At 39.1% G+C, this 11,792-nt stretch overlaps 3 protein-coding genes across 5 annotated transcripts; all 3 read right to left on the minus strand.

Annotated features, from left to right (window-relative positions):
• On the minus strand, positions 658-3,558 carry LOC104702738 (glutamate-rich WD repeat-containing protein 1). Its single transcript, XM_010418652.2, has 12 exons — positions 3,456-3,558; positions 3,183-3,337; positions 2,851-2,929; positions 2,574-2,759; positions 2,367-2,465; positions 2,066-2,234; positions 1,870-1,973; positions 1,649-1,788; positions 1,489-1,561; positions 1,289-1,404; positions 1,086-1,203; positions 658-988 (listed from the first exon to the last, which is right to left on the minus strand). The coding sequence occupies exons 1-12, from the start codon at positions 3,498-3,500 to the stop codon at positions 854-856; spliced, it is 1,419 nt and encodes a 472-aa protein (XP_010416954.1). The 5' UTR covers positions 3,501-3,558; the 3' UTR covers positions 658-853.
• On the minus strand, positions 3,731-5,467 carry LOC109124854. 2 transcript variants are annotated; one of them, XM_010418670.2, is made up of 3 exons: positions 5,123-5,194; positions 4,772-4,852; positions 3,731-4,378 (listed from the first exon to the last, which is right to left on the minus strand). In XM_010418670.2, the coding sequence occupies exons 2-3, from the start codon at positions 4,830-4,832 to the stop codon at positions 3,852-3,854; spliced, it is 588 nt and encodes a 195-aa protein (XP_010416972.1). In that variant the 5' UTR covers positions 4,833-4,852; positions 5,123-5,194; the 3' UTR covers positions 3,731-3,851. The 2 variants fall into 2 exon arrangements, with proteins under 2 accessions (XP_010416972.1, XP_010416964.1); XM_010418662.2 differs by lacking the exon at positions 4,772-4,852 and having other exon boundaries at positions 5,123-5,467.
• LOC104702767 (WD-40 repeat-containing protein MSI4-like) lies at positions 5,974-11,552 on the minus strand. Of its 2 annotated transcripts, none has more exons than XM_010418696.2 (15): positions 11,189-11,552; positions 10,713-10,776; positions 10,506-10,592; positions 10,334-10,396; positions 10,089-10,154; positions 9,892-9,966; positions 8,509-8,584; positions 8,249-8,435; positions 7,353-7,434; positions 7,201-7,274; positions 6,998-7,109; positions 6,839-6,913; positions 6,663-6,730; positions 6,479-6,578; positions 5,974-6,382 (listed from the first exon to the last, which is right to left on the minus strand). In XM_010418696.2, exons 1-15 carry the CDS (start codon positions 11,467-11,469, stop codon positions 6,281-6,283), a joined length of 1,512 nt encoding a protein of 503 aa, XP_010416998.1. In that variant the 5' UTR covers positions 11,470-11,552; the 3' UTR covers positions 5,974-6,280. The 2 variants fall into 2 exon arrangements, with proteins under 2 accessions (XP_010416998.1, XP_010416991.1); XM_010418689.2 differs by lacking the exon at positions 8,249-8,435 and adding an exon at positions 7,547-7,733 and having other exon boundaries at positions 11,189-11,550.

Consider the following 11,792-nt stretch of genomic DNA (forward strand, 5'->3'; position numbering starts at 1 on the left):
AGCTCTGACACTGCAACCAGATTGCATAATTTGTAGATGAAATCCCCAGCGATGGAGTAACTTCGCCGTCTCCGCCGCACCGTGTGGTCAATGCCGCCAGTTCCTTCCTGAGATTAAAATCCTGATCACCGATCCCAAAAAAAAAAACTCCGCGGATTCGGATTCCGCCGCCGACTCAGACGGATTCTCACGCCTCGGAAGCTTCTTGCCTAACCGATTCGTATACTCCTAGTTTGGGACCAGTACAGGATTACGTGGCTAACGGCGGTGAAGGAGGCTACGAGAGGATCGTCGGAGCAGACGGCGAGGTTGTTGTTAGAGACTATATCGCCGAAATGCGGATTCAAAGTGTTTCATTGCTGGCTGAAAAAAAAAAAAAAGGTGTTTCATTCATTTGCTATGCAGATGACAACATAAGATAAGATAATATAAGAAAAAGTTTTGAATTTTAGTTTTAAATTAATGTGGATTATAATTTCATACAATTATTTATGGTCTATGGGGTATATAAGGTTTTAACACAGAGAAACGAGATCACATCATGATGATGTTGTGTTTATATACAAGCAGAGAGACAGAGATCATTTATTAAAATTACGATGAAGGCGACAACATTCAAATTCTACAGCTTCTAACTATTTTGGCTTATGTTCCTGGAGAAGAGAAATGTTATACTCAAAATTGACATTTTGTCACAACTGGAATCAATCAACCCATGATAAAACATTGAAAGTTTTGAAAGAGAGTATAGTTACTTGAAACAAAAAAGTTTAATGGAAGAACTGAGAGAGAGTACAATACAAAAACTATGCGTAAATGCTTTTAAGAGATTTCAGACAGAGACTGGGGTCTTTCAGGCAGGTAGCTCAGACGGAAGTGTGTTCTGAATGTTGTAAGGCATTAAGATGTTGAAACCATCACCAGCAGTTGATATGATCATCCCCGGAATCTGGTTGTGCCAGTGAAGTTCCTTCAAGTCCTTTTGTCCCTGGGGTTCCCGAAAAAACAAGGTTATCAGACCAAAACAAAAACATGGATCAAATCAAACAAACCCGAGGCGATGATGCTAAAGTAAAAAATGTTACTTGGTGAACGAAGAGAAGCTGAGGAGGCAAGTCTTGAGGTGTGTTCACTTGCTCCTTGGTCTGCGCTTTGAACTCAGCCTCTTCTTCGTCATCCTTCTCTAAGGATAGATCCCATATCCTGCAAACACAACAGATAGCAAAAACCAATTCATACAGCTTGCAGGTTTTTCTGAAGAAAATAGGTGTACTGTTTTCAGGCTTACGTGAGCTGGTGATCACTGGATGTGACTGCAAGTGTTGAAGCTTCATGAGCGCTCCATTCAATTGACGTAATAGGATGCTTATGGTACTCAAAATGTGCTACCACAGCATCTCCACCCTAGTTCAAGAATTATATGCTATTGTATCAGAATCTTGTTAAGAGATTGCCAAGGAAAATATAAAGCTACGGTTAAAAACCTACTTTGATCAGTCTAAGATCACGAATGGAGAATGTCCCGTCATCACTTCCTGAGGCCAACATGCAACTAGCCAGCCTTCATGAAGAAAGAAAAGTTAAGATTGAGTCATTTGTGGGTAATACTAAATACGAATAAAGTTATACAGAATAAAGGCACAAGAACCTGTTCCATGAGATGACATTCACATCTGCGTTATGTGCCTTGAAAGATAGTGCAGGCGACTTCCCAAGTCGGATATCCCAGACTGCAACACTCCCATCCACAGAACATGAAGCAAACACATTTTCTTCGGCTGGACTCCACTGGAACAAAGAAAAAGAATGTTCAGCCAAAAGGAAAATGTACCAGCAGACATACAATTTAGCTGCAAAGTGGCAGTTTACTTGTAAATCTTCAACACTTGCAGTGTGTCCGGCAAACGGAATAGGATCAACAGTCCAGGTACCAGAAGCTGGCTGCCACAAGTGAATCATACTCTTGCAGTCCCCTAGCCAGTGGAAAAATAGATAAATTTGTTGACTATATTGAATAGTATATGTAACTGTTTGAGTTTAGCAGAAATTTCTGAGGTAAATATACCGGAAAGAAGTCTTCCAGCGGTTGCAGGACTCCAATCTATAGCATAGCCTTCGTCTTTGTGGCCGGAAAAGTTAACTAAGGGCGCTTGGTTAAGAACTGGTGCAGTTCCATCTTTACCTTCTGTTTCTGATTCGGCTAAAGCATTAAGATGAGAGCTCATGTCCCACACCTGCCAAAAAACACAAAAGCTAATCAACTTTAACAAAGACACATATAAACAACCACCCAATCTATGCAAGTAGACAAAAAAATGTATCCATATTACCCAAATGATGAGCTAATAACAAGGACATAATCTTACCTGCACATGACCAGAATCTGCCCAAGAGACACAGATATGAGAATTTTGTGGCATTGCACGTATACGGTTAACACATCCATGGTGAGCAACCCTGCGAACCTGTACATCGAAATTTAGAGACAAAAAAAAAATCAACCAGGAGAATTCCCTTGAGTTCAGAGAGGACAGATATTATTAACAGAAGATTTAAAACGAATCAAGAATTACCTGAATATTTGGAGTCTTGGAAGCTTCATCGTCGCTTTCCTCATCGCTGTCACTGTCATCTTCATCATCCTCATCCTCCATACCATCTTCACCATTCCCTACTGTCTTGGGAACAACATCACGTCTCTTACCAGATACGTTGGTGATTTTAAATAATCCTATGGAGTTATGAGCTGCTTTCTCAGCCTAGAGAAATGTATTTACAGGAGTTAACAACTTACCACAAGATTTTAAAAGCAAGAATACAGACGAAGATATAAAAAATTGCAAAACATACCTGAGTACCAGCCACCATATAAAGTTTGTGGGGAAACTCAGTTCGGTTCAAACCCAACTTATCAGCCAAAATGTCGAAACTGAAAAAGGGATTAGAAAGCCATCAAATCACCAAAACTTGCATTGCTATCATTCACAGACACTAAACTTCTTAACTTAATGCATCAAACATTAAGATACTATACTTGCTAATACATTTAGAACATATAAAATTATCTCTTACAATCTCTAAAGTCTCACGCTTTCTGCTAAAATACATGAATACAATCCATTCTAGATTCACCATTTCGACTTAAACAAGAACACATGGATTGAATTACAAATGAAAATTACCTCAGACAAGGCCAACCAACATGGAACCCATGAAGAGAATTATAAGCAGAAGGGTCACACTGCAGTTCCTCTCCATCTTCGAGCGTATCAACACCTGGTTGCCAAACCCTAGTTGGTATCGATGGTATCTCGGAAGAAGACGCCTCTGCCTTCTTCTGTTAAATTGCACCAAAAAAAAAAACAAATACCAATTCACGCAAATTAGGTTTTGATTTGAGGATATCAGATTGAAGAATTGAACAAGAGAGCAAGTACAGATTCAAAAGTTCGAACCTTGTTCTTCCTCTTTGACTTCTTAGGGTTTAAGCTGCGAACCATTTTCTCCTCGTTCAGATTCTAATTTACTACTCTGTGAAGAAGGGACGAAGATGATCAATTTAGGATTCTTCAGTTGCTCTAGGGTTTAAGCTATTTATACCCTCTTTCTCAGAAACACCTTATGTTTTATTGAATTTATTTTGAAGTCCTTTTATCTTATAAGAAATAAAAACATTACCCCATAGTTTATAAAATTACCATTCTCAACCCCAAGAAGTCACATTTATAACTGTTCTTTAAAGACTTATGCTATTCGTTGATTAGAGTAACAATCAGAGTAGTTGAACTAAAAAGACAACGTTCAATTTGGTGTACTAACAAAAAAAAATCAAGTACACTTAGTTTCTGTTTCTACTTGGAGAAGAATTTGTCCCAGTCACGTAGGGAAGAATCAACGGAATCATCAGGGAGAAGTTTGGGTATCCTATCGGCGCGAATAAACTGTTTCAGAATAGCTTTCTCTTCGTCGATTCGTTTCTTTTCTGTTCTGTCTTTTGGTTCCATCTTCCTTTTCTCTTCCAAGATCCACTTGAACAGCTCCTTTTGCTCATCTTCTGGAATCGGTTTCCTTGCTACCTTTACAGACTCAGTTGCCACAGTCTGAAACATTGACTGATCAGCTGCATCTGTGAACTCAAACAGCGGATCCAGTTCAGGGACCGGTTTGGTTTCTTGCTTCTCCGGTAATGCACTTTCTGCTTCCGTAGCCTTGTTATTAGTCTCTGCAACTCTGCTGTCGTCTACACCTTTCTTCTCGACATCATCAGTGTTGACAACACGCTTTTTCACACCTTTATTTCTGGCCTCGCTGCCCTTTTTCCCTTTCTTCTTCTCATCCGCATCAATGTCCTTTTCTCGTTTTATCGCAAATATATAAGCTGCAGAAACAAGGGATCAAAAAAATCAGCAAAAACATTGAAGTGGACCACCATGAATACTATATCATATTCAAACTGCTTATAATGCCAGACATCAAGCATGCTTTTCTCAATCCTGATTTAGACCAAGCTTATAGTTCTGACAACAAAAAAGAATCGAGATGGGTTTAGTTTAGTGAGAGTATGCTATAGAAAGCTAGTTTAAAAACTATGCTGAAACATTGATAAGAAAGAGCAAAAGACAATACGATGTGCAATCATGTCCATGAATCAGAAAAATTTACAAGAAGTTGAGTGCATCCTCTAATCAACGTAACCGTTTAGCCAAGATATAGAGAGAGAGAGAGAGAGAGAGAGAGAGAGAGAGAGAAATAGGTGGTTTATAAATACTACCTTTCCTATCCCTGAAAACATCAACAGTGGCTGAGAGATGCAAGTCCAAGACAATGTCCATTCAATGAGCATGCTCTAACTCTAATAGAATAATAGTATGGAGAATCAAACAATTTAGGAGTAATGTCATGGAATAATGAGCGTTCTTGGAGAATCAAAGCAAGGGAAACGGTGCAAGTACTTAGAAGAAGTTGTACGCATAATTTCTCACAACTGCTTCTAGTTTCTTGAAACATTAGTAAAGAAAAGGAAATAATTTTCTCAGCTAGGCATTACATCAAACACATTACGGGCGTAATAAAACTAAGAAAAAACCCCCAAGTATGATGTTAAAGTAATGAAATTTCTAACCTGCAAAACCGAGATTGAAGATCATCGTAGCTCGCCAGCCTACTTTTTGTAGTTTGGAAACCACTTTCTGAGGAGGTTCGGATCCAGACGGAGACGATTCCATCGATTCCGATGGAGAGATTTCGCGAAACCTCCGACTTATAGAGTTTCTCGAGAAATTAAGTATCGTCTCTGAAAAATAAAAGAGAATGTAGGTGTCTATAAAACCCTAATTTGATGAAACCCTCTTTGATTCTCCAAGAACGCTCATTATATCTCAAGCAATAGATTGATATTGATTCTCTCTCTTTAACTTTTTTTTTGTTCTTCGCATTGATCTTCTTCTTCTCTGACTGATCTTGACGGACGGTATCATGTATGTATGATTCTGCCTGCGATTGGGTTTTGAAAGTCTCTAGCTCATCAAGAGACTTCTTGATAAAGCCTGTTAAGCTCGGGGGACCATTAACGTAAAAGCCCATAAAAGTAAAAGCAAACATTTCACAACCCCTTATCTTATTTTTATTTTTAGTTTTTATGGTCACGAAATTATATGACCAAAAGTGTGTGTGTGTGTGATTGATTTTGTTTGCTATTATTATCAGATTGTGTTTTCTTTGGCCTACGAATTTATTACCAGATTGTAATAATATCTGTTTAGGGTTTTACATACGATAATCACCAAGCCATACTGCTAAATGTGACGAGAATTGCGAGAAAAAAAATTCTTACCAGTTTACAAATTTGGCGATGCTCTAATACTGTCTTTTACATGTTTATCTAAAAATGAGAATACGGCTATGCTATTTTTGCCACAAGCTTGATGCAACGCAAACTTTCGAAGTTATGGTCTGGCTTCAGAGAAGAAATCATTAGGTTCAGGCCAAGCATCAAAAACTTAAACCAAAACACATAAAAAGTTGGTCCGATTCGATTAACATCTCAGTTGGACAAAACCAGCACCTAAGAGTCTGGTGGAAACATGATCAAGAACCAAAGCCATGTACCCCTAAATGGTTTTGAAACGTCCTAAAAGCTACCAATATCTCAAAAGACGAACCAGAATTTCAAAAACCCAGATTCCTCACTAAACCGACATCTAAACCGCATTAGTTTAACATAGACCATAGATAGATAGATCATAGATAGATAGACAAACGGTACTTTATTTCTTTACTCTCAAGGCTTGGAGGCACAAGTCATTACATGCGACTTGAACTTCTCCAATTCTTGCAGGACTTCCTCTTCCGGTCTGTAAATCAAGTCACTCATCCTCCATATCTGGCGAAGGAAGAAAGTATAAACAACATTTTCAGTTTTATCGACAAAAATTGCATCTCTACTTGTCGAGGTACCACGAAAGTGTCTAAAGGTTACCTGCAATGTTCCACCTCCACCAGTCGTCTCACAGTCATCAGAAACACTGACAATAGTCCAAGGGTCCGACGCATTCCAATGGAAATCAACAACTTTGTCCCTAAGAAAGTATACAAATAAAGGAAGTTAGAAGTAAGTTAATGAGAAAAGCAAACAAGGGAATTATGATTAAGTCATTAAGAACCTGTGACCAGCATGCTGGAAGAAGAGTCCAGCAGGGCTTTTAGCTGCAAGACCAGACTTCTTACTGACCTGATAAATAATCAAACAAAACAAACATGAGTACAATGAATGTCTTTCTGTGATCAAAGTGAGGAAAGATTAACTTCAGACATGTCTGAGTGAATTATATGTACACACCATGTCATAATCCCAGATGTTCAAAAGACCATCTTCTGCAGAACTCCCAAAAACAGATGACTTATCAGGAGACCACTAAAATGATTAACAAGATGGTGTCAGTGGGTTAATAGATATACATATTACGTAGAAGGATAAAAATATAGCAGTTGTTGAAACCTGAACACAAAGAACAGCAGCTTTGTGGCCCTCAAATTTGTAAATAGGCGAACCGACTCCATTTGAGGTAAGGCTCCTACGATCAAACAACCGGACAGTGTTGTCTGCTGACCTGAAACATTCAACTACTAATTAGTATATGTATGCATGTGCCAAACGTTTTCTTACTTCATATATTAGGTGTGTATTGATCATCTCCATACCCTGTCAGGATCAGATTGTCATCATGAGGATTCCAATCGACACAATGAAGATCAGCATCATGCGCCTTAGCAACCTGGTGAACACAAAGCAAAAATAAAGATAATGGAAGATACATTTTCGAACTTTTGATAAGATTAAGAAGATAGAGTACCTTGGTGACAGGGTTTGTGCCAGTTCTTGCATCCCATAGTATAAGGCAAGAATCATCACCAACACTGCAGAATTCTTGTGCACTTCACGACATAAAATTTTGCCAGTAGCATCATTAGAAAAGCATGAAAAGTAATGTGTTTTGCATCAAAAAAAATACGAGATCAAAAGGAGGAGTCTGTTCTATGAAGTTACCTCGTTGGGCTGAATGCCACATCTTCAACAGTATCTTCATGGCCATGATATACACCTCGGGGGCCAACAGAAGGACTCTCATTCTTATCACTACCTTCACCAGTCTGTTTGACGATAGATCCAGAAGCTGTCCCAGCAGTTGTGATGTGGTCCTGGATACTCCACAAAACAACTGACTTGTCCTTGCCTAAGAGAACAAATTTCGTATGAGAAACTGGCAAACCACAGGATTGGACATTACAAATCACAGAAACACAAACCTCCAGAGAGCACAAAGGGTTCAGTTGGGCACATTGCAAGAGCAAATTCAGCATTATCTTGGTGTCCAGTTAGTATCTGCAATAAAGATGGTTCAGATGATGCAAACAACTAGCACTATCTAAGAAGATTTCATAAAGATATATCACTTCCACTGATGAGATTAGAACACACAAAAATGAAGCGGAAACAATAATTTGCAACAACAGTTCTCTAAAGTTAAAGTGGTCATACCAAATCCGGTCGGGAATTTGCAGCTCCAAGCACCGCATGACGGTTTGGTTGGGTTTCAACATCCCAAATGAGAACCTGGAATCAAAANATCATCACCAACACTGCAGAATTCTTGTGCACTTCACGACATAAAAGTTCGCCAGCAGCATCATTAGAAAAGCATGAAAAATTATGTGTTATCGAAAGGAGGAGCCTATTCTGAGAAGTTACCTCGTCGGGCTGAATGCCACATCTTCAACAGTATCTTCATGGCCATGATATACACCTCGGGGGCCAACAGAAGGACTCTCATTCTTATCACTACCTTCACCAGTCTGTTTGACGATAGATCCAGAAGCTGTCCCAGCAGTTGTGATGTGGTCCTGGATACTCCACAAAACAACTGACTTGTCCTTGCCTAAGAGAACAAAGTTTGTATGAGAAACTGGCAAACCACAGGATTGGACATTACAAATCACAGAAACACAAACCTCCAGAGAGCACAAAGGGTTCCGTTGGGCACATTGCAAGAGCAAATTCAGCATTATCTTGGTGTCCAGTTAGTATCTGCAATAAAGATGGTTCAGATGATGCAAACAACTAGCACTATCTAAGAAGATTTCATAAAGATATATCACTTCCACTGATGAGATTAGAACACACAAAAATGAAGCGGAAACAATAATTTGCAACAACAGTTCTCTAAAGTTAAAGTGGTCATACCAAATCCGGTCGGGAATTTGCAGCTCCAAGCACCGCATGACGGTTTGGTTGGGTTTCAACATCCCAAATGAGAACCTGGAATCAAAATATTGTATTCAGATAACTGAAACTGGGAATACGTCCAAAACAAAGGATGATGCTCTTTGACTGCCAAATAAAGAGATTAAATCGACATATTTCAAGTTGCTATGACTTACATCAGGACTGTCGGTGTGAGTAGCAACAATCTTACTGTTCTGCGGGAGTTCCCTGATTCTGTTAACCTGCAATTGCAAATTGGTGATGAATACACATCAAAACAGGGTTTACTTTCACCAAAATGCCAAACGAGTAAACTCATGCACCAGTTTGAAAAGCTACGCAGATACAATTAATGCACCAAATAGAAATAGAAGCAACAATGTCGATACAGTAATATTTCGAGAGTGGACAGTTATCGCACCTCTCCAGGGTGAATGATGGTCTTGTACTTCTTCACAAATGGAGAACGTGCTTCTTCATTGAACTGAACATTAGCAGAAGATATTGAATAACTGTCATGACAGGAAATCCTTGGGGGAGGATGATAAGGAAAAAGGCACAAGATTAGTAGGAAAAACCCACTAATAAATTACCTGAGATATGTGCTCTGCTGCAGCGACCCTTGGCTTAACAACTTCGCAATTCGCTATTACCAGAGTATTAGGCACACTGCCATCAGTCTGGTGACATAACCAAGAAAGATACCGATGTGATGAGAAATAGACAGATACTCTGAGAACGTGAGGCAACTAACTGGTACGTTATAGCGAGTAAGATACAAAAGAAAGTGAAAACCCTACTTGCTCTGAGAGATACAGACGCTGGCGATTCTTGTAGGTGGCTTGGTCAAGCTGAGGACCCCATCTGTTAAAAAATCAAACAACAATTCACCAAATGAAACCTCTTTAGCACAAGAACTAAAAAGACTTCATCAGATATGTGAACAGCTAAACATCTGAAGCCTCAAAATCATTTGANAATAAAGATGGTTCAGATGATGCAAACAACTAGCACTATCTAAGAAGATTTCATAAAGATATATCACTTCCACTGATGAGATTAGAACACACAAAAATGAAGCGGAAACAATAATTTGCAACAACAGTTCTCTAAAGTTAAAGTGGTCATACCAAATCCGGTCGGGAATTTGCAGCTCCAAGCACCGCATGACGGTTTGGTTGGGTTTCAACATCCCAAATGAGAACCTGGAATCAAAATATTGTATTCAGATAACTGAAACTGGGAATACGTCCAAAACAAAGGATGATGCTCTTTGACTGCCAAATAAAGAGATTAAATCGACATATTTCAAGTTGCTATGACTTACATCAGGACTGTCGGTGTGAGTAGCAACAATCTTACTGTTCTGCGGGAGTTCCCTGATTCTGTTAACCTGCAATTGCAAATTGGTGATGAATACACATCAAAACAGGGTTTACTTTCACCAAAATGCCAAACGAGTAAACTCATGCACCAGTTTGAAAAGCTACGCAGATACAATTAATGCACCAAATAGAAATAGAAGCAACAATGTCGATACAGTAATATTTCGAGAGTGGACAGTTATCGCACCTCTCCAGGGTGAATGATGGTCTTGTACTTCTTCACAAATGGAGAACGTGCTTCTTCATTGAACTGAACATTAGCAGAAGATATTGAATAACTGTCATGACAGGAAATCCTTGGGGGAGGATGATAAGGAAAAAGGCACAAGATTAGTAGGAAAAACCCACTAATAAATTACCTGAGATATGTGCTCTGCTGCAGCGACCCTTGGCTTAACAACTTCGCAATTCGCTATTACCAGAGTATTAGGCACACTGCCATCAGTCTGGTGACATAACCAAGAAAGATACCGATGTGATGAGAAATAGACAGATACTCTGAGAACGTGAGGCAACTAACTGGTACGTTATAGCGAGTAAGATACAAAAGAAAGTGAAAACCCTACTTGCTCTGAGAGATACAGACGCTGGCGATTCTTGTAGGTGGCTTGGTCAAGCTGAGGACCCCATCTGTTAAAAAATCAAACAACAATTCACCAAATGAAACCTCTTTAGCACAAGAACTAAAAAGACTTCATCAGATATGTGAACAGCTAAACATCTGAAGCCTCAAAATCATTTGAAACACACCAAAACCATTGAATAGAACAACATAAATATATCTGAAAACTTAAAGGAAATAAGCACAAGATCCAAAACGCTAAACACCAAACCCTAACTGGAATATTCGAAAAAATAATCTCACTTAAACCCAGAAATCGAGAAAATGTATCTCTCAGCAATTTTTGTTTTGTTCTTCAAATTAAGCAGAAATGCAACTCAATCCACACATCGTAATGTTCAAAGATAACCCAGGAACACAAATTAAGCGGAAGATGACGATTTTAAGCGAAACCCTAGAAGAGAAAAAAGTGGAGGAGACCTGCAAGAGAGTGAAGGCCAGACGAGGTTGTGGTTGGCGAGCCAATCGTAGAGAATGGGGACGAGACCTTTCCACTGAGAGTACTTCTCGTCGACGCTCGGCTGCTGCTGCGACGTTTTCTTCCCGCTTTCCTTCATTTTGCCACCTTGCTGAGACGACGGCGTCTGAGAATCGTCCTTGTTTTTAGGTTTCCGACCTCTCTTCTTCGGCCCAGAAGCTACGGTTCCTCCGCTCGGCGTCGTCGCTTGAGGAGACACTGCTGCTGCTTCGTCGCTCTCCATTTCTCTCTCTCTCTCTTCTTTCGTTTTCTTTTTGTCTTTTCTTCAGTGTTGTTTGTATCCTCTCTCCTCTTCGCCTCTCACAAACAAATCAACCACCGTTCCACTTTCATTTTATTTTTTATTTGGGAAAAAATCCAAAAAATACTCCATCTAATTTTTTTGGACAGTTTATTTTTTTTAGTTATTAAATTTTCCAAAAAATATCTGGTTCAGTTGTTTTTAAAATCTTTTATTTAATTAATAACATTAGATTCATACTTACAACATAACAACGGTTAACTATAATGACAGAAATATTAACCAGGATTAAAATATAATCAACG

This window comes from Camelina sativa, chromosome 1 (assembly GCF_000633955.1).
Source record: "Camelina sativa cultivar DH55 chromosome 1, Cs, whole genome shotgun sequence".
NCBI classification, from domain to species: Eukaryota; Viridiplantae; Streptophyta; class Magnoliopsida; order Brassicales; family Brassicaceae; genus Camelina; species Camelina sativa.